Genomic DNA, 17,719 nt, shown 5'->3' with positions numbered 1-17,719 from the left:
TAAGCTGCACAGCTGGGAGGATGTTACTGCTCTCTTGTCCCAGATCGACTCTCTGGAGCAAACAGGCCCAAATGACTACTGGGACTCGTTTGTTTGCTGAGGCTTCATTTGCTTTCACAGCTCACTGCTTTTCTGGACGCTTGTTTGTGCAGCCCAGCGACACAGTTTGGTGTCCTGTGGTAATGCGCTCCGTCGAGATTTCTACTGTTACTGTAAATTACTGTTCATTATCGGAACAGGAACAGCATACAGTCGTAAATATGTTTTATAACACCAGCGGTGCTGCCTGCAGAAAGATGGAAAAAGATGGCAGGAGTGTGTGTGTGTGTAAAAACAAATGTGAAAGAACAAATTTGGATTTAACAGTACTAGTTGCTTTTAGAACAAAGTGACCTGTATAGGGTGGAATATTTGAAATATATACAGATAATAATATGGATAGTACAGGTAATGTCCTCCCAGTGCTGGACTGGTTTCCTATCAGGAGATCATTATTGCCTCATGCTGAGCGTTTCTGAGGTTTTTCCTCTTTGCTGCTATAACAGCCTGCACTTTTCTGGAAAGACTTTTCTTTTCATTACTTTTTCGGAGGATGGCTGTGGGGATTTATTTGTTCAGCCACAGGATCATTACTGAGTTCAGCAAGAAAACAAGCCTGGAGCAAAGTTCCAGTTCATCCCAAAGGTGTTCAGCGGGTTTGAGTCAGAGTCAGGGCTCTGTACAGGACACTTGAGTTCTTCCAGTAGAGTCTTACCACATAGCAGCATTGTCATGCAGGAACAGGTTTGAGAGAAAGCCAGTGAGGGGAAATTGTAATGCTACAGCAAACAAAGATGTTCTAAACAATAGTATGCTTCCAACTTTGTGGTACCACGTATGAGTGTGATGTTCAGGGGTGCACATACTTTTATATAGTATAGATTTCTTGACATAACAAAATCTGCCTCCTTCACCCACAAGGAGTGATTTTTTATGCAAATACTTCATGAGAGTGATATGTCTGAATATCCTGTGCTTCTCTCCAGCTCCTGAGTCTCCTGAGCGAGTGCCGGTGCAGGAGTCTGAGCCGGTCCAGACCGACATTCCACAGGCTAATCCGACGGAGTTAAAATCCACCAGTGCTGAGGACACACTGCTGGATATGTGGGAGAGCAGCCCGGCGCCAACAGCCACGCCCTGCCAGGCCCCACATATCATGGACCTGATGGGCGATGCTGACTCGTCCCCCAGCCTCCCTCAGCCCCTGCTCAGCTTCGACGACGTGCCTGATGCCCCGCTGTGCCCCTCAGCCGAGGACGCGCCCTCAAGCCTGGTGGACGTGGCCGAGTCTCACATGACCCTGAACTACCAGCAGGCCTCTGACAGCCAGGAGCTGGACGAGAGCCAAGAGCTGCTGACCAACGGAGACTCACTGCTCAAAGAAGGGACTCAGGTGAGAAAATGATCACATGGATATAGTGATATTCAGCAAAAATTCGATATATTCCTCCTGGTGTTTATCTATACTTTCATTTTTAATTCTGACAGCTGATTGGCTGAGCTGTGTTTAAAGTTGTTGTTAAATCCTTCACATAAACTTACACTGTAATCATACACTGTAATCTTTGTCTATGTTGCTTAGCAACCAATTTAACCATTTGGTTAATGGACTAGATATTAATAATAATAAATAATATACAAGTGGATGATCGCTTTTTTGTTGCGTTACTGTGTTTTATGAACCATACCTGCTCATTTTGAGCTATTAACATTGACATAATTAAATAATGTTCATAAATAACATTTATGTTTTAAGGCTGTACTCTTTAAAGATTTTAAGGCTTCTTTACTTCTGGAGTTTATAGTTTCCCCTGTTTTGGATCCTAGGCTTTTGTCAGTCTCTAAACATCATTTTAGTCCTCGGGAAAAATAATATTAACCAATAATATAATACCAAGATTTACCGCCGTCTTACTGGGATCTCATTTTAGAGCTAATTTTGAATCGTTTCTATAGAATTGATCAGGAAATGTAATTACATGACCACTAGATGTCGCCAAATCCTATCGTGCTCATTTAGCATGTTTCAGCCATTGCTAGCAAACATGATAAGACAGCTCATTTAATCTGTGACAGATGATAACGTTGGCTACTGAACACATTCAGATGGAGGTGTGTGTGTGTGTGTGTGTACAGGCAAGTGAAGGCTATTTCAGCCAGTCACAGGAGGAGGATTTCGCTCAGGCTGATGAATGCACCGCGAAAGTGAATCCCACGCCAGTATTTTACAACAAACCACCAGGTGAGACGTCACTAGAGTTCCATAATCAAAACAAACACTGACTTAGTCTATAATCATCACAAACGTACCAGGAGTTTATTTTATATATTTTTATAATTAATGTAATGCGTGATAAGTCACATGCAATGGCTTACGTAAATATTCACTCCCTTGACATATTCTGTTGATTTCAGCCAAAAACGACACCTTAATAAGATAAAACACTGAATTATAAAGAGATGGCCACACTGCTATTATTAACAGGTCAATAAACACTGAGTCAGAAGCTGTTGAGAAGCTTATTAATGATTTCACTGTATTAATCTCAGAATGTTTTATATTTTAGTGTTAATTACGTCTGTATAATAAACACAGCTAATGAATTTTCACACTTAGTTATAACGTGTAATGCTTTATCATTTTTTATGCATTATAACATTTTATGAGCGTTACACAGGCCAATAGGCTTAAACATGATCACGCAACAGAACGAGGTAAATGCAGTCACTCTTTACCACCCTGTTGAGCAGAGAAGTATCTCTAAATGACATTTTTTCCAAATTTTGATGTTTGACGTGGAAAAAAAACACCCTTGTATGTGTGGTTTTATACACTGCCTTGCTGCAATGTGATTGGCTGATCGGATCAATGCATGAAGGTTCCTATTAATGTAATCGTTTATCGAATCTAATCTTATCTTATCTGCTGTTTTCTCGCTGCAGAGATTGACATCACATGCTGGGACACGGACCCTGTGGTGGACGACGACGACTAGCCATACGACTCCCAGGAAAAGAAAAAAACAACTTTTACAAAGCTGATTACAAGCTTATTACGATACAAATCTGTATGATATTTTAGCAAAAAAAAAAAAAAACAGAAACAAAAAAGTTTAGCCACTGAAAAGGATCCGGGTTATTGTTAAAGATGCCAGCGGGTTTCAGCTCTCTCGGTTAGTCTGTGTGTGTATGTATGCATGTGTGTGTGTGTGTGTACAAGTCATTATTTATTTCCGTTCTCTTTTTTGCTATGCAGAGTATAGCACGGTGTGTATTTAGCACTCACCTGTGTTGTATCGACTCCCTGTGCCTGACAGGTGTGACCAGTAGCAGATAGAGCGTCCTGTTTTAGTGATGTCCCAGAACCGCAACGGAACAGACGGAAAAAGCTTCGTAGCTCCAGCCACGGTAGTACCAAACTTCCCCTTAGACGCTCAGGCTAGTCATTAGCACCTTTCCGTCATTCCGGTAATTCTCGCCAGTCCTTTAAAGCCAATTTCGGGTTTTCCATCTTATTTGAACAAGGACAGTTTGTCCTGGTGCGTTCACATTATCGGTTTGAATTCTGCGCGATGAAACCAGACTTTTTAGTTTCTTAGATGCTGTTATTATTTTTTGTTCCTTAACAGGTGACGGTTTGTCAACACCGCTTAATTTGCTTCATTTCTGGTGCCAAGGGTTTTCGGTGATTTGATGTTTTCACGCTGTCGTGTCGTGTATTCCGATTTAGATTCAGGTGCCATAGGTGTATTCTGACTACCTATAAAAAGTCGTAGGCTGTTTTATTTTTTCGCAATAGAATTAGAATCGATTCGACTGGAGCTTAGGCAATAACTATTTTTATGCACGTTTAGCTGTGTGTGTGTGTGTGTGTGTGTGTGTGTGTGTGTGTGTGTGTGTGAGCTTTTTAACGAGAGACTAACATTTCCTGTGGATATTGGAATTTGTATATGGTTTTATTAAACCCACAGCTCTAATGCGTGACGTCGAAATCCTTACCAATGCGATTCGACTACCAAGTATTCCGAACATTGTGTCCGATCAGTCTGATATCCCGGATCCTTCTCCATCATATCCACGGTTCCTTCATCATATCCAGCTCCACGACCTCCTGGTAGACGATTCGGTTTAAATTAGCGCTCGTCTGTAGCTTCGGTCTTCCGTAGTTTCGTATTTCCAACGTGTTTTTTTCTTTATTCTTTTAGAGCCTGCGGTTTTCAGTACCACCCTCAGCCTCGTCGTTTTAGTTTGTCGTTTATTATTTTTTCAATTGTTATTAGTATTATTACGATTATGATTACTATAAAAAGAGGTGAAATAAGCAATAATACTAAACTGATGTAGTGTTGTTTTGTAAATAAATCCGACGCGGGATGGCCATGACGAAACGTGTCATCGGAATGAAGAGAGCGGCGTCGGAGGGGATGTGCTTTCACGATACGTTTCTTAACGTTTCTGGATTTTCACGTGGCTGGTTTGCGACGGGAGCCAACCCGCATCTTTAGCTCTAACCGAGGCCCTTTTGACGTGATTTCAGTGTACTCTTTACCCTCCGAGCTCCTCTGTAGTGATTCTTACGCTTTCTTTCTCTCACACACTACTAGGAGATTACTACAGTACTACCAATACTATTGCTACTATTACTACTAATATACTACTCCAGTTTGCCCTTTGTCCCTGAAGCAAGGCTTAGCAACTCCTAAAGTCTCTCTTTCTTTCTTTCTTTCTTTCTTTCTTTCTTTCTTTCTTTCTTTCTTTCTTTCTTTCTTTCTTTCTTTCTTTCTCTTTTCATATTATTTTCTATCCTTCCCCTTTGTTTTTTTCCTTCTCTGTCTGCTTTTTCTGTCACATGCTGTTTTTGAAACAAGCACAAGATCTTTTGTGACATGCTACGTGCTTCTGTATGTTAATAAAAGATTTCAAAAACAAGCCAGTCATCTCACTGGTGAAAGAAAATGTATATATATATATATATATATATATATATATATATATATATATATATATATATATATATATATATATATATACATATTTTCCACATTCCAAGCTGTCCAGTTAACATTTAATTAAATATAATGGTTTTAGAATAGTTTATGGACCAAGCACTTTATGGAGTAGCACACAGCTCCAGCAAAGGTGGTCTTTCGCTTTCTCACACACACACACACACACACTGTATGGTATATGTTCAGACAAAGAAAACCAAACTATTTGGATCAGAAGTTATTGAATAATACACTAATACTATAAGCATTTTTGAGGACAAACATCAACTCACAGGTTAGATTTAAAATAAAAAAAGAAATTAAAATGAGATCCCTAGGGACAATTTTGGAAACAATATTGAGCTGTCTAGTGAAATGAATGAATGATTCATTTATTTAAAGTGAAAAGTGCAGGACGGATGGACGGACTGATGGATGGATGCTGTTTTATTATTCTATGTAAACAGACTCACAGGGCTCTGTTTCAGTCGCTTAGCAACACGCTGGCAGAAGAGCACCAGTTTACACCTCTGTCTTTTGCCTCGCTGCCCGTGGAACGGACGAAGACAAAGAACTAATGAAAACACATGGGGTAATAAAAAACACTTGCGAGAACATGAGCAAAAACTGTAAAGGTTCCTTGTTTGTCAGATTTGCTCATCAGTGATTCTTTTTATCGGTTTGATTCTGATTAAAGTGCAATGAGTTTCACTTCTGTCTGATGCAGACCTTTTGAGCTGTTTTACATCCAAGCTGCTAAAATATAGACCTGTTCACCTCAGGGTGAAATGATAAAACTCAAAAAAAATAAAAAATAAAAATAGACGGCTGCTGTTAGGAAGCCTGGAGTATACAGTAGATAAAACCAAAAACTGCATTAAACAGAAAGCTGTGTGTTAAAGTGACAGATTTTTAGAGCGTCCTTGTGCTGTGAAGTGCGAGTTGCAAAGAATATTTTCTATGCAGATTTAAAATATTGTTGTTTCTTTTTTTAAAAAAACTTGTCTATATCAGCCATCTAACATTCGTCTACAGCAGTTAACGTTCATCTCAAGCAGCTATGTAACATTCGTCTATATCAGCTATGCAACATGTCTATGTAACATTCGTCCGTAGCAGCTATTCAAGATTCGTCTATAGCAGCCTTGTAACATTTGTCTATAACAGCTATCCAACATTCGTCTACAGCAGCTATGAAACATTCATCTAGATCAGCGAGCTAACATTTGTCTGTAGCAGCTATCCAACAGTCGTTTATAGCAGCTAACATTCGTCCATAGCAGCTATGTAACATTCGTCTATAGCAGACATCTAACATTCGTCTGTAGCAGCTATCCAACATTCATCTATAGCAGCTAACATTTGTCTATAGAAGCTTTGTAACAGTCATCTATAGCAGCTATGTAACATTTGTCTAAATCAGCCATCTAACATTAATCTATAGCAGCTATGTAACATTTGTCAGTAGCAGCTATCCAACATTCGTCTATAGCAGCAATCCAACATTCGTCCATAGCAGCCATGTAATATTCGTCTATAGCAGCTATCCAAAATTTATCTATAGCAGCTATCCAGCATTCGTCTATAGCAGCTATCCAACATTTGTCTATAGCAGCTATCCAACATTTGTCTATAGCAGCTATCCAACATTTGTCTATAGCAGCTATCCAACATTCGTCTATAGCAGCTATCCAACATTCGTCTATAGCAGCAATCCAACATTCGTCCATAGCAGCCATGTAATATTCGTCTATAGCAGCTATCCAAAATTTATCTATAGCAGCTATCCAGCATTCGTCTATAGCAGCTATCCAAAATTTATCTATAGCAGCTATCCAACATTTGTCTATAGCAGCTATCCAACATTCGTCTATAGCAGCTATCCAACATTCGTCTATAGCAGCTATCCAACATTCGTCTATAGCAGCAATCCAACATTCGTCCATAGCAGCCATGTAATATTCGTCTATAGCAGCTATCCAACATTTGTCTATAGCAGCTATCCAAAATGTATCTATAGCAGCTATCCAACATTTGTCTATAGCAGCCATGTAACATCCGTCTATAGCAGCTATCCAACATTCATCTATAGCAGATATCCAACATTCATCTATATCAGCTATCCAAAATTTATCTATAGCAGCTATCCAGCATTCGTCTATAGCAGCTATCCAAAATTTATCTATAGCAGCTATCCAACATTTGTCTATAGCAGCTATCCAAAATTTATCTATAGCAGCTATCCAACATTTGTCTATAGCAGCTATCCAACATTTGTCTATAGCAGCCATGTAACATCCGTCTATAGCAGCTATCCAACATTCATCTATAGCAGATATCCAACATTCATCTATATCAGCTATTCAACATTCATCTATATCAGCTATTCAACATTCATCTATATCAGCTATTCAACATTCATCTATATCAGCTATTCAACATTCATCTATATCAGCTATTCAACATTCATCTATATCAGCTATTCAACATTCATCTATAGCAGCTATCTAATCCTTCTGTGGTCAGTTATGCAGGATTCTGGCCTATGGGGTTTAGAATAAAGGTTTTCACTCAAACAATTTCAGTGAGGTTTTAGATTTCGTTCAGTGAAAGATTTCTAATCCGTGGAATATAATAATAGTTGAAAAGGTTAAAGGTTCATGCAGCTTTCCGGTAGAAGATACGCACTAAATGTAGAAAAGAGAGTGTGTGTATATTCTTGCAGACCCAAACCCATAGACATCATGTGCCTGTTTAAATGCTCAGCATTTAAAAAAAATAACAAATTAGATAAATAAAGTGTTTCTCATCTCGCACCCTTAATAAATTCTAATCAAAAGTCAATTAAATTAGAAAGAATTGAATGGATGGTTGAACGCAATGTTCATATGCTGAGACATTAACAAAGACAGCCATTAGGATGAACGAGAGAGAGAGAGCCAAGCGAGGCCAGCGAGGCGAAATAGCAAACGACGGTAAGAGACGATGATGCCGTCAAAATGAAATCAAGGCTTTTACACAGTGCAGCATTCAGCACTCTGATGAAATGTGGCCTGCATTAGCAAATTAGATTTCGTTACCTCAGCCCCGAAAAAGCCCTATTAAAAAATACGACTGTTTATCCAAACCTGAAGTGATGCACAAATACATTCAAACGAATACTGCTGCAGGAAGTGAAGGAGAAACAACTGAGAGTAAACATCTGTCACTCAAACATGTGGGAATGTGAGAAATAGAAGTTCATCTGTCTCGTAAACAAAGCTTCACGTCAGAAAGAAAAACAAGGTGAGAAAGGAAATGCTTCTGAATTTTAATTCACATTCTTTAAGTGAGGTTTCGTTGTAACCATGTGATCAGTCTGGGAAACAAACCGGGACATGAAAAATGCGTCAGTATAAAAGTTTTTAAACACAAAAAAAAATCGATGGCTGTCTCTCTTTTTACCCGCATGTGCTAATGAATTAAAAGCCACAAGAGATGTTTCAAGCAAATGAAGACACCAGACGCTCATCAAATTGTTCTGTTCAAATTCTTCTTGTAGCGCGTGCCATTATCCTGAAGAACGTTTTACCTTTATATGGACTAGATCCTCCAAAAAAAAAAAAAAGTTCACCATTTCATTACCTTGTCAGAGCAGCAAGGTCATTTTTCACAGTTTATACAGTACACTTTGTACGCTTGAGCAGCATGATGAACCTCGTCTGAGAGTCAGACTGCACCAGGATAGTTGCTTAGGATTCTTATTATTATTATTATAATCGCTATCATTATTTATTATTTTTTACAAAACCATCCCGTTGATGTTGTAAAGAAGAAAAGAAACCTCGTTTGATTAAACAGTACAGTATGCAAAGTGAACTAATTCCTGAAAAAGATGTCGAACGAAAGCCAGAAGGAGTGATGAATCTTCTCACAAAACATTAATAACGCTCAGAGTCGAGCGGCTGTTCGTTTAAGTCGCCGGTCTGACGCACTCCGACTCCCAGGCTTGGATATGGCTACAGTACAGACCATGAATGTTTTGCTATGCCGTGGCCCTGTGCTGTATCTAGTTTACAAAACAGAATTTCAAATCCAGCTTATGTTACATCAGTCCAAGGCTGTCGAGGAGGAAAAAAAGGGAAGAAGAGAGGCCCAGGAACCATGGCAACAATGCTCACATAATAGCTACGGCTCTGCATCAGGCAGGGACGCCACACAGCGAAAGAAAGAAAGAAAAAAAAAGAGCTGGAGAAATACATCTGTCATACATATTCTTCATCCTGAGAAGAAGAGATAAAGAGTCCTTCAGAGAAACTTTTCTTACTGAATCATCGCACACACTGAAAAAAAACCCTGCATGAAGGGCTGATGATTTTCCTCGAAAAAGTCACACAGTGGTCCACAGGACGGTTCACACCGCCGTGCTTCGTCCCAGCAGAGGGAAAGCAGTGGGCAGGCCGTAGCTGTGGTCCAGAGGCCGAAGGCTACGCAGACCCAAGTCCATGTGAACACGCCCATCACGGGGCATTGTGGCCATGGCCGAAGCATGCGGCTCCAGCGCCATGCTTGAGTGGTTAAGGTCCACGTTGGAGAGCAGGTGGTCCAGCGAGTCCCAGCGTCTGGCCGAGGGCAAGCGGATGAGCGACGAATAGCCTCGCTCGGAAAACACCGTCACAGGGGCCATCTTTCTGGTCTCGGAGTCCTGGTGCTCCCTGGAGGATCTCAGTACGGGTTTGGTGTACGTTCCACCTCTGGGATCGGCAAGGACCTCGCTGTAAGGGGGAGGAGGATCCTCCATCAGAACGGCCTCCTCGTAGCAAGGCGGCTTCCCACAGGCGTCGTTATCCACAGGGAGGATGGTAGCTGAGGGACAGAAAATACAGGCAAATGAATAAAGTAGTTTTTCATCATTGTTTGTTTCATTATCACTACATCTGCTCTGATATCACACCACACACCTCCATATCCTTCATTATCTGATCATCGTAGTGTGTCCTACATACCCTGTATTTCAACACTGGTAAAACATTGTATTTCAGCCAGTGCAGTGATATAAAATCATTTTCAGTATTTCAGTATTCAGTATTCTTTAAGTAATTGCAGGTCATGACAGCATCTTTCCAGAACATTCTCCAAGTCAGGCTTTCATGCATAAATTTTTATCAAACATATGAAAATTTTAGAAGACTTTGATTAGGATGATACACAAGCGACGTGCACATTAAAAAAATCATAAATAAAGGTAAAATAAAATCATAAATAAGTAAAAAAAATATTTATACCACTGCACAAAAATAAATTACAGACAAATAAAGCTGAAACATATTACACTTTTGTTTTTACCATTTTGGTGTCCCTAAAAGATAAGAAATATATATTTATAAATATTATAAATATTGTTCTCAACTAATAATATAATTAAATTAGCTCAATTAATTAATCATTCATCATTTCGTTTTAAATGATAGTTTGTATGATAATTTAGACAACAATGCAGAAGTGAGCTACTGTAACTTACACCTCTGTCGGCCATGTTGGACCGGAAAAAGTAACACTTAACGGATTTATTAATACGTTTTTCTAAAAACAGCCTTGAGAGTGGAAAACGGATGGGTTGATGTAAGCGCTGGAGAAATCGAATTCTACTTACATCTACTGAGATCTACTGTAACATATAATAGTGAGAGCCTTCCTCTGACCTCCGAGCATCTGATCTTTTTCTAGACACAAGCTTTAAAATGCTGAAGGCTGCAATCGGATCTCCGTGTGTATCGGGACACGAGCAGCTTTGTTGGAAGGAGGTAATTTCAGAGAAATGAAAAGGTTTCAGACCACAGCATCCTGTCTTCCTGTCTTTTTTTCCGTTGGTGATTTCTTACACCAACGCAATTCATTTCAATTCAATTTATACGTTGTTAACGCTTTTAACAATGGACATTGTCGCAAAAAAAAACAACAAAAAACAGAAAGACTTTCACAGGAATATAAAAAAAATCCGAATTAAAAAAAGAAAAAGTTTAAAATTTTATATACATTTATCTCTAATGAGTAAAGCCGGAGAAAACAGCAAATCTGTTATTGATTAAGAGGCTTCGCAAGCATCAGCAAGACAAGTTCCTGTTAGCGCTTACGTTATAACAGCTGTAAGATTTCATTTCCTCATTGGTCTTTCTTTTTTTCTCTCTCTCTCTCTCTGCTCAAGTTTATTAGGATTTAAAAAAAAACAGCTTGTGTAGAAAATCTTGCCTCTCCTGAAGACGTTCCTGACTCTTACACATCAGCACTTACACATTCAAATTTTATTCAAAATCACTTTATTATTAGCTTTAGATAACGATGAGCACCCAGTCTCTATGAGCAAACCAGCCGTTACTATGGCAACCATAAACGTATCTGACAGTGCGCATTAATGTTACAGCTAGATGTATTAAAAATAGATACGTGGCTTCTGATATGAGACATCCACAGTAAAACTTCTGACCAATCAGATTTGAGAATGAAATATTTCACTGTGGTATAAATGATAAGAAAACAGCTTGCTAGGCAGCATAAATGTGGACCTGGCATTTTTATTCAAGGCTGATCGCCTGTAGAGCTTTTATCTGCCCTTGCAAGGTTACACTTCACTCCAGCAGATGAAAGCTGAGATAGATTTGCCCCCATGAAGAAATAAACCCCTCACTGAGGCTCGTGAAGTTTTATGACGGCTAGGGCTGATGAAAAAGCACCGTTTGAACCTTATAATCTTATATTACACTTTGTGCACTGGACTTCAAATGCTACGTGAGGTCCACACAAGCCAAAAGCAGAGGAGATATAATTTGATTCTTCTTGGAAAACCTAAATGTTCCTAATCTCCTCCTCCGTTTAGAGACGGTTCCCAGAGACTCGAATTGTTCCAAACACTACCTACACAATTAGGTTGAATTCAGACGATGTGCTTGATTGTGCACAAGCTCCCGCTTACCCCGACGGACCGAGCAGCTCAGACCATCTGGCCTTGATAAACCTCAGAGATGAAATTTTGAATGAGTAGGCTGCTGCTGTGTAACGAAACGCACCTACTCACTGCTGAGTCTCTTGAAGTTGTCATGGAAACACAAAACCAAAGGCTTAAAATCGAAATCAGATATTAGTCATGTGTCTTAGAATGTAGTGTTGTACAATGTAGTGTTATATCCAAACCCACTTCTGTGGCAAAGAAGAAAGGGTTCAAACTGACAGAAAAGAGTTTAACTACTCTGTACAACTGTCATGAGCTGAAAAGCATCTCAGAATGCATGACGTGTCCGAAGTAGCCTCAGATTCCTGTTTTCGACTGACAGGACCGGGCCCTGACATGCTCTTCTGCAGTTGTAGCTCATAGTGCATTCTGAGATGCTTTTCTGCTCATGACGGTTGTACAGAGTAGTTAAACATGGCTGATCTGAATGGTTATTTATGTTACCATTGCCTTCCCGTCTGTTCATTCTCTTCTGATTTCTCTCACCAATGAGCCGTTTCCATCTATAAAATTTATTTGGTTTTTGTTTTCCATATCAATTCCAAAGACTAGTGTGTAAAAATTCTGGGAAATCAGCAGTTTTTGAAATACTCAAACCAGCCGTGGCATCTGGCACCGACAATGCCGGTGACTCGTTGTATAATTACATGAACATGCATGTACAGGTGTTGAATATAGTGAGTGTGTATCAACACTGGCTCAAATCAGGATTTGCACTCAGAATCTAATCACTAAGATACCTTTCACGGCAGCAGTTTAGTCCAAAATTGAGCATGAGAATGTTCACATGAAAAATCAGTAACGTCACAGCTGTCACACGGACCAGGAAGGACATCACCTACAGGTACAGGTACCGAACCTGAGACGACCAGTAAGAGCTAATGTGAGTTCGGCAAGCTAGTGTACAAGCTACAAGCTTTGGCAAGAGTGTACAAGCTATTCCTAAGAATGTAAACCGAAGATGTTATCATTAGTTTCCATGACACACATGTAGATTGCTGTGAGGCTGATTGATCATTTCTTAAACTCATAGCTGTAATAAAGACCTGGCTTGCTGATTGATCTTTAAACCATAAACTATCTAGCATCAGCTACAAAGGATCTTTTTCAGATCTTGCATATTTCCAGGCAGTGCTACGTACTTAGCTTGTTATTAAACAGACTAGTGATTCAGTCTAAACAGAGTTTCCACTAAAGCTGTTTCTTCTAGCACTGAAACTGCAGGGGCTGCACCATCAATCTATTGTGCAACCTTCACTTCTGCCTGATTTGTACTGTTTGCCATGTTGACCTCTTATTCAGTCCCTGTCTTAATGTGTGGCCATCAGTTCTATGTGTTGTTCAAAGGGAAATTCTTCGACCCAGCCCAGGGATCCTCTGTATCTGGCGGCCTGCCTGGCTGCAGGAGTGCATGATTAGCCCAGCTCTCTCTGCTGCTAGCTCACCCATGTACTCTTCTGCCCACTCGCCGCCCACACTGCTCTCTGTTACCATGTTTTGCATGAAAGAATTTGGCTACGTCTGCGTGCCTTGTGCGAGGTGCAGACATTTTCTGCTGTACTGCCCACATGAGCAAAAACAGACCAGGCTTATTTAATAGTTACAGAGTCAAACATTTAATAACAGAGCTTACTGTTGGCGCGTGACGTTACATTACACAAGATGAATCTTCTCGACTTGGATTGACATGGACAATCTTGAAGGTTTTCTTGAAACTTAGTCGCACAGGTTATTTCTTTTCCTAATAATTGATCTCTCATAAACTAAGGACATCAGTGTTCCACTGATTCGATGTATGCTGAAAGAAATATTCCTATATGTTCTTTCTTTCATTCTTGAGGTCAAATGATTTTGCAGGACAGTGAAAGTGACCCTGTGTTCCATCACTGAACATGTTCTAGCTCGGTATTTTGTTCTGCTTAGACCTTTTGTTCATTTTTAGTGAGATGAAGCATGAAATCATATAGCATAAGGATCATAAAGAAGTATCAGCCTACCTGGTGGTGGTGTCCAGCTCCCTTGAGGAATGGTGTGAGTGACTGGCAGCTGTGGAGACATCATTTGAGGTGGTGGACAGAACTGAGATGGTTCTCTCAGAGGGTACGGTGCTCCTGTACAATCCAAAGGCTCCATCTCCAAGGCCCTGAGACACTGCTCCCTCAGCCTCTCCTCACGCCGGCGCTTCAGTTTACGCTGCACAAAGCTGCAGAAGCAGCAAACCATTACAATAAGGGCCCAAATCAGCCAGAATCCAGCAAAACAAGCCAGGAAAGTGTAGGTACCCTGCGACATCACCATGATCGTATCCTTGACAATGACACAAGCCTCAGGTGAGAAAACCTTGAAAGTCAGGCTTGTTATTCTGCCAAAATCTTCAATTCGCAAGTCTCAAAAGCACGCCGGCATGCCTTAATATCATATTTATCTTCAAATCCTCAAATCAAACAGACCTGACAGTCGGTTAAGAACATTTTCTTCAAGTGAATCACAGTTCAACTCTAAACATTTTATCCCATGAGGAGGATTTCATTAAACTAAAAAAAAAAAAACAGTGTGTGAAGATAGAAGGCTGCAAAGAATCCAATCCAATCCAAAAGTAAGAAGAGTTTTCAGAGTAATTTCCACAACGGATGTTCCTTGAGAGTCTGGCGAAGCTGAGATTCCCTCTTGGATCCTTGGTATGCAAGATCAGGACTTTTCAGCTCTCCCGAGGATGCCAGGTCACGCTCTGATCGAAAGAAAGGAAGGGATATGCGAGGAAGAGAAACAGCATGACTTAACAACATGTCATATTTTTAATCCAGTGAAAAATCTTTTCAACCGATGGAGACTACTATAAGCGTCCTTACACTCACAGCTGATCTGTCATGATTTTTACAATTAAAACACTGAAGAAAAAGAGGTATTCTTATAGCAGAATGAAAGGAGTGTGTGATGATGAAAGGAGTGAGCTCTCATTTAGCATTTTATAACCGGAGAGCTGAAGCGTAATAGTAACTGTCAGCATGATGCCTCGTTGACTTTTAACAATACCTCTAATCATGTCGATTCCTGTGTTTCCCTCCTACAAGCCGATATGCCATTACTGCCTGCTATTAACCTCACTTATACGAGCGTCTCTCCTGCACACATTCGCCGTCTCATTATGTTTCCAGCACGACTCTGTAGTCCTATCTTATGGCATTTCAAATTCCCCTCTTGCTGACCTTGAGGAGAGAGATTATATCAATGCCTTGCTTTGTTTAGCACTTTCTCATCACTGCCTCTGAATCACTGCACTGACTCTATAAAAAGCTTTGATCGCTTCTCAGATTCTTCTCAGAGCGTTTTCTGTCCACATATCATACAGTCTAATTACGCCTGGCTGCCACAGGCTGCGTAGTTCATCACCTCTGCTTGATTACATCACTGTTTGGTTGGCAGGTTTGGAGTTTCGGGTGATCTGCTGGTGATTTATATAGTCATCTGTACTTTTTTTTAATGTGTATCAAATAAGGTTTACGGAATAAAACACTACAGCGTGTGCGGTTAAAGAAAAGAATCCATCCTGAAGTGTTTTATTCCTGTTGCACCTTAGAAATCTGCCAACAATGCCAAGTTTTAATGCATTAACGAGCAACACATCGTGATTTTTTTAACAAATCAAAGTGATATTTTTATCTTAGCTCCTGTTATAGCAGCTGTAAACACATTCTCTCACCACCTCCAGGTTCTGACACTGGAGACTCCTTCCACGGCTATTCAACTGTCCTTCACCATATCAGTCATTACACATTATAAACAAAATATGCTTAATATTAAGCTTTGATTTGAGAAGTTGTTACTATAGCAACGATTTATTACTCACTATCAGAGATGATCACTGATAAGTTGAAATTTCTGACCAATCAGATTCGACACGTGTATTTAACACGGTATAAGGCGATGGTAATACAGCGGCTAGGGCAGTTCAATTAAAAAAAAGAAAAAGAAAACATCCCTTCATTAATCATTCAGAGAGACGCACGTGCATGAATAAACAGGTCAAAATATAATAAGATGTTTATGATAACACTCTTCACGCACGACGTGCACACTACTGCGTGTGATGCTATGATCAAAACAGCATGCTAGTGTATTAAACAGTATAACAGTACAGTGTATGGGCTAGTGGGTTGTTTGGGTCTGATCAGTGATCCAATTAAGATTCTACTCCTTACAAGCATTTGTGTTCATAATAATAATAATAATAATAATAATAATAATAATAATAATAAAAATAGTTGGTGTGAGGGACAAGGTAAGTTTTTGATCCAAGAAATATCTGATCATTATAGCTGCCAGACATAATAATAATAATAATAATAATAATAATAATAATAATGTGTGCGTGTCCCCACAGCGAATGAATCCCATATGTGACACCTGTTTTTTTTATTTTCTGTCACAAGTACATTTATTTCCAGCGTCTCACCTGTCAGAGATCAACAGCACCAGCAGCTCGATGTAGTTTAAGTTGCTCACGTTTTTTAAGGTTATCACAAAAACAAGGTTCCACGAGCGCGAGGGCGCGCGCACACACGCGCTCGCACACACAGAAATACACACCCATATTTACCTTGATGAACTCCCTCGTCGTGTGTAAAGATCCGATACCTGCGTGATTTGGCGTGAGCTGCTGATGAGGCGCACTCTCGCTCAACGATGCTGTCACGAGCGGAGTGCGTCGTGCTGCGCGCGCGCGTGTGCGCGTCTGTGTGTGTGTGTGTGTGTGAGAGAGAGAGAGAGAGAGAGAGCGTGCGTGCGCTTTCAAACGATTCTCCAAACCATATCAACTTCCCACTTGCTCCTCCTTTCGGTTTTAACAGTTTCCTAAAAAACCCAAATAATGGTACTGTCACGATTACTTCATATCTGAGTCATGGTACACTGGTAAAGCTATTCACGACCCAAACATAAGTGTTGAAAGAGAAGTCCTTTCCTCTTAATCACACCATTTCACAGGAACTTCCCTTACCTGATCACAGAAACCTTCTGTTTCTCAAAAACCCCCCAAAAAAACCCCACCTCTTTATGCATTTCTGGTACTTTGGGATCTTTCGTAAGTGAAAACCTTTTCCAGTTATACCTTATTTCTATTTCTGGTGGTAAATATTTTTATAATATAATACTTTTCATTCATTTGTCCATTCATCTTCACCATGGTCGAAAATACCATGAGGTGCACTACAAAATGCCTGTTAGGCTGCTCCATTATAAAAAGGTAAAACATAATAAAATGGCCACTAGGTTGTCCTTAATGTAAATAAATTATGATGGTGTCTACTAGGGTGTCCTTACAGTGAAGAAAACATGATGAAGTTTCATCTAGATTGCCCCTGCTGTATATAAACCTTGATAAGGTGCCTTCTAGAGTACACCTACTGAAGATAAAATTTGTTAATGTGCCCTCTAGGTGGGCCCATCTATAGACAAAACATGCTAAAATGCTCTTACAGTAAGGAAAATTTGATTAAGTGTCCTCTGGGGTGCCACTACTTTAGATAATACATGACAAGGTGCCTTCTAGGGTGCAACTGCTAAAGATAAATTGTGTGAACATGCCCTATAGGTGGTTGCTACTGTAGTCAAAACAAGATAAAGTACTTTTACAGTGGAAAAAATGCAAGTAAGTGTCCTCAAGTGTGCCCTTACTGTAGACAAATGTGATGAAATGCTCTCTAGGATG

General features: G+C 39.9%; 2 protein-coding genes across 6 annotated transcripts in view; one reads left to right on the top strand and one right to left on the bottom strand.

Annotated features, from left to right (window-relative positions):
- The window catches only part of dbn1 (drebrin 1), a 60,866-nt gene extending 55,898 nt beyond the window's left edge, over nt 1-4,968 (top strand). For all 3 annotated transcript variants that reach the window (XM_058415124.1, XM_058415123.1, XM_058415125.1), the window contains 3 exons: nt 1,026-1,432; nt 2,176-2,281; nt 2,983-4,968. In XM_058415124.1, the coding sequence (XP_058271107.1) occupies nt 1,026-1,432; nt 2,176-2,281; nt 2,983-3,035 (566 nt within the window). In that variant the 3' untranslated portion in view covers nt 3,036-4,968. The remainder of the gene's footprint in view (nt 1-1,025; nt 1,433-2,175; nt 2,282-2,982) is intronic.
- Nucleotides 4,969-8,323: 3,355 nt separating this feature from the next.
- Nucleotides 8,324-16,820, bottom strand: LOC131368714 (proline-rich protein 7). Of its 3 annotated transcripts, none has more exons than XM_058414782.1 (3): nt 16,610-16,820; nt 14,010-14,740; nt 8,324-9,872 (listed from the first exon to the last, which is right to left on the bottom strand). In XM_058414782.1, the coding sequence occupies exons 2-3, from the start codon at nt 14,308-14,310 to the stop codon at nt 9,421-9,423; spliced, it is 753 nt and encodes a 250-aa protein (XP_058270765.1). In that variant the 5' UTR covers nt 14,311-14,740; nt 16,610-16,820; the 3' UTR covers nt 8,324-9,420. The 3 variants fall into 3 exon arrangements, with proteins under 3 accessions (XP_058270765.1, XP_058270766.1, XP_058270767.1); XM_058414783.1 differs by lacking the exon at nt 16,610-16,820 and adding an exon at nt 16,466-16,602; XM_058414784.1 differs by lacking the exon at nt 16,610-16,820 and adding an exon at nt 15,046-15,825.
- Between the last annotated feature and the right edge of the window lie 899 nt (nt 16,821-17,719).

Source organism: Hemibagrus wyckioides, linkage group LG18, assembly GCF_019097595.1.
Source record: "Hemibagrus wyckioides isolate EC202008001 linkage group LG18, SWU_Hwy_1.0, whole genome shotgun sequence".
Classification (NCBI taxonomy): domain Eukaryota; kingdom Metazoa; phylum Chordata; class Actinopteri; order Siluriformes; family Bagridae; genus Hemibagrus; species Hemibagrus wyckioides.
Note: the sequence above shows the minus strand (reverse complement) of the source record. Positions and strands in the feature narration are given on the sequence as shown.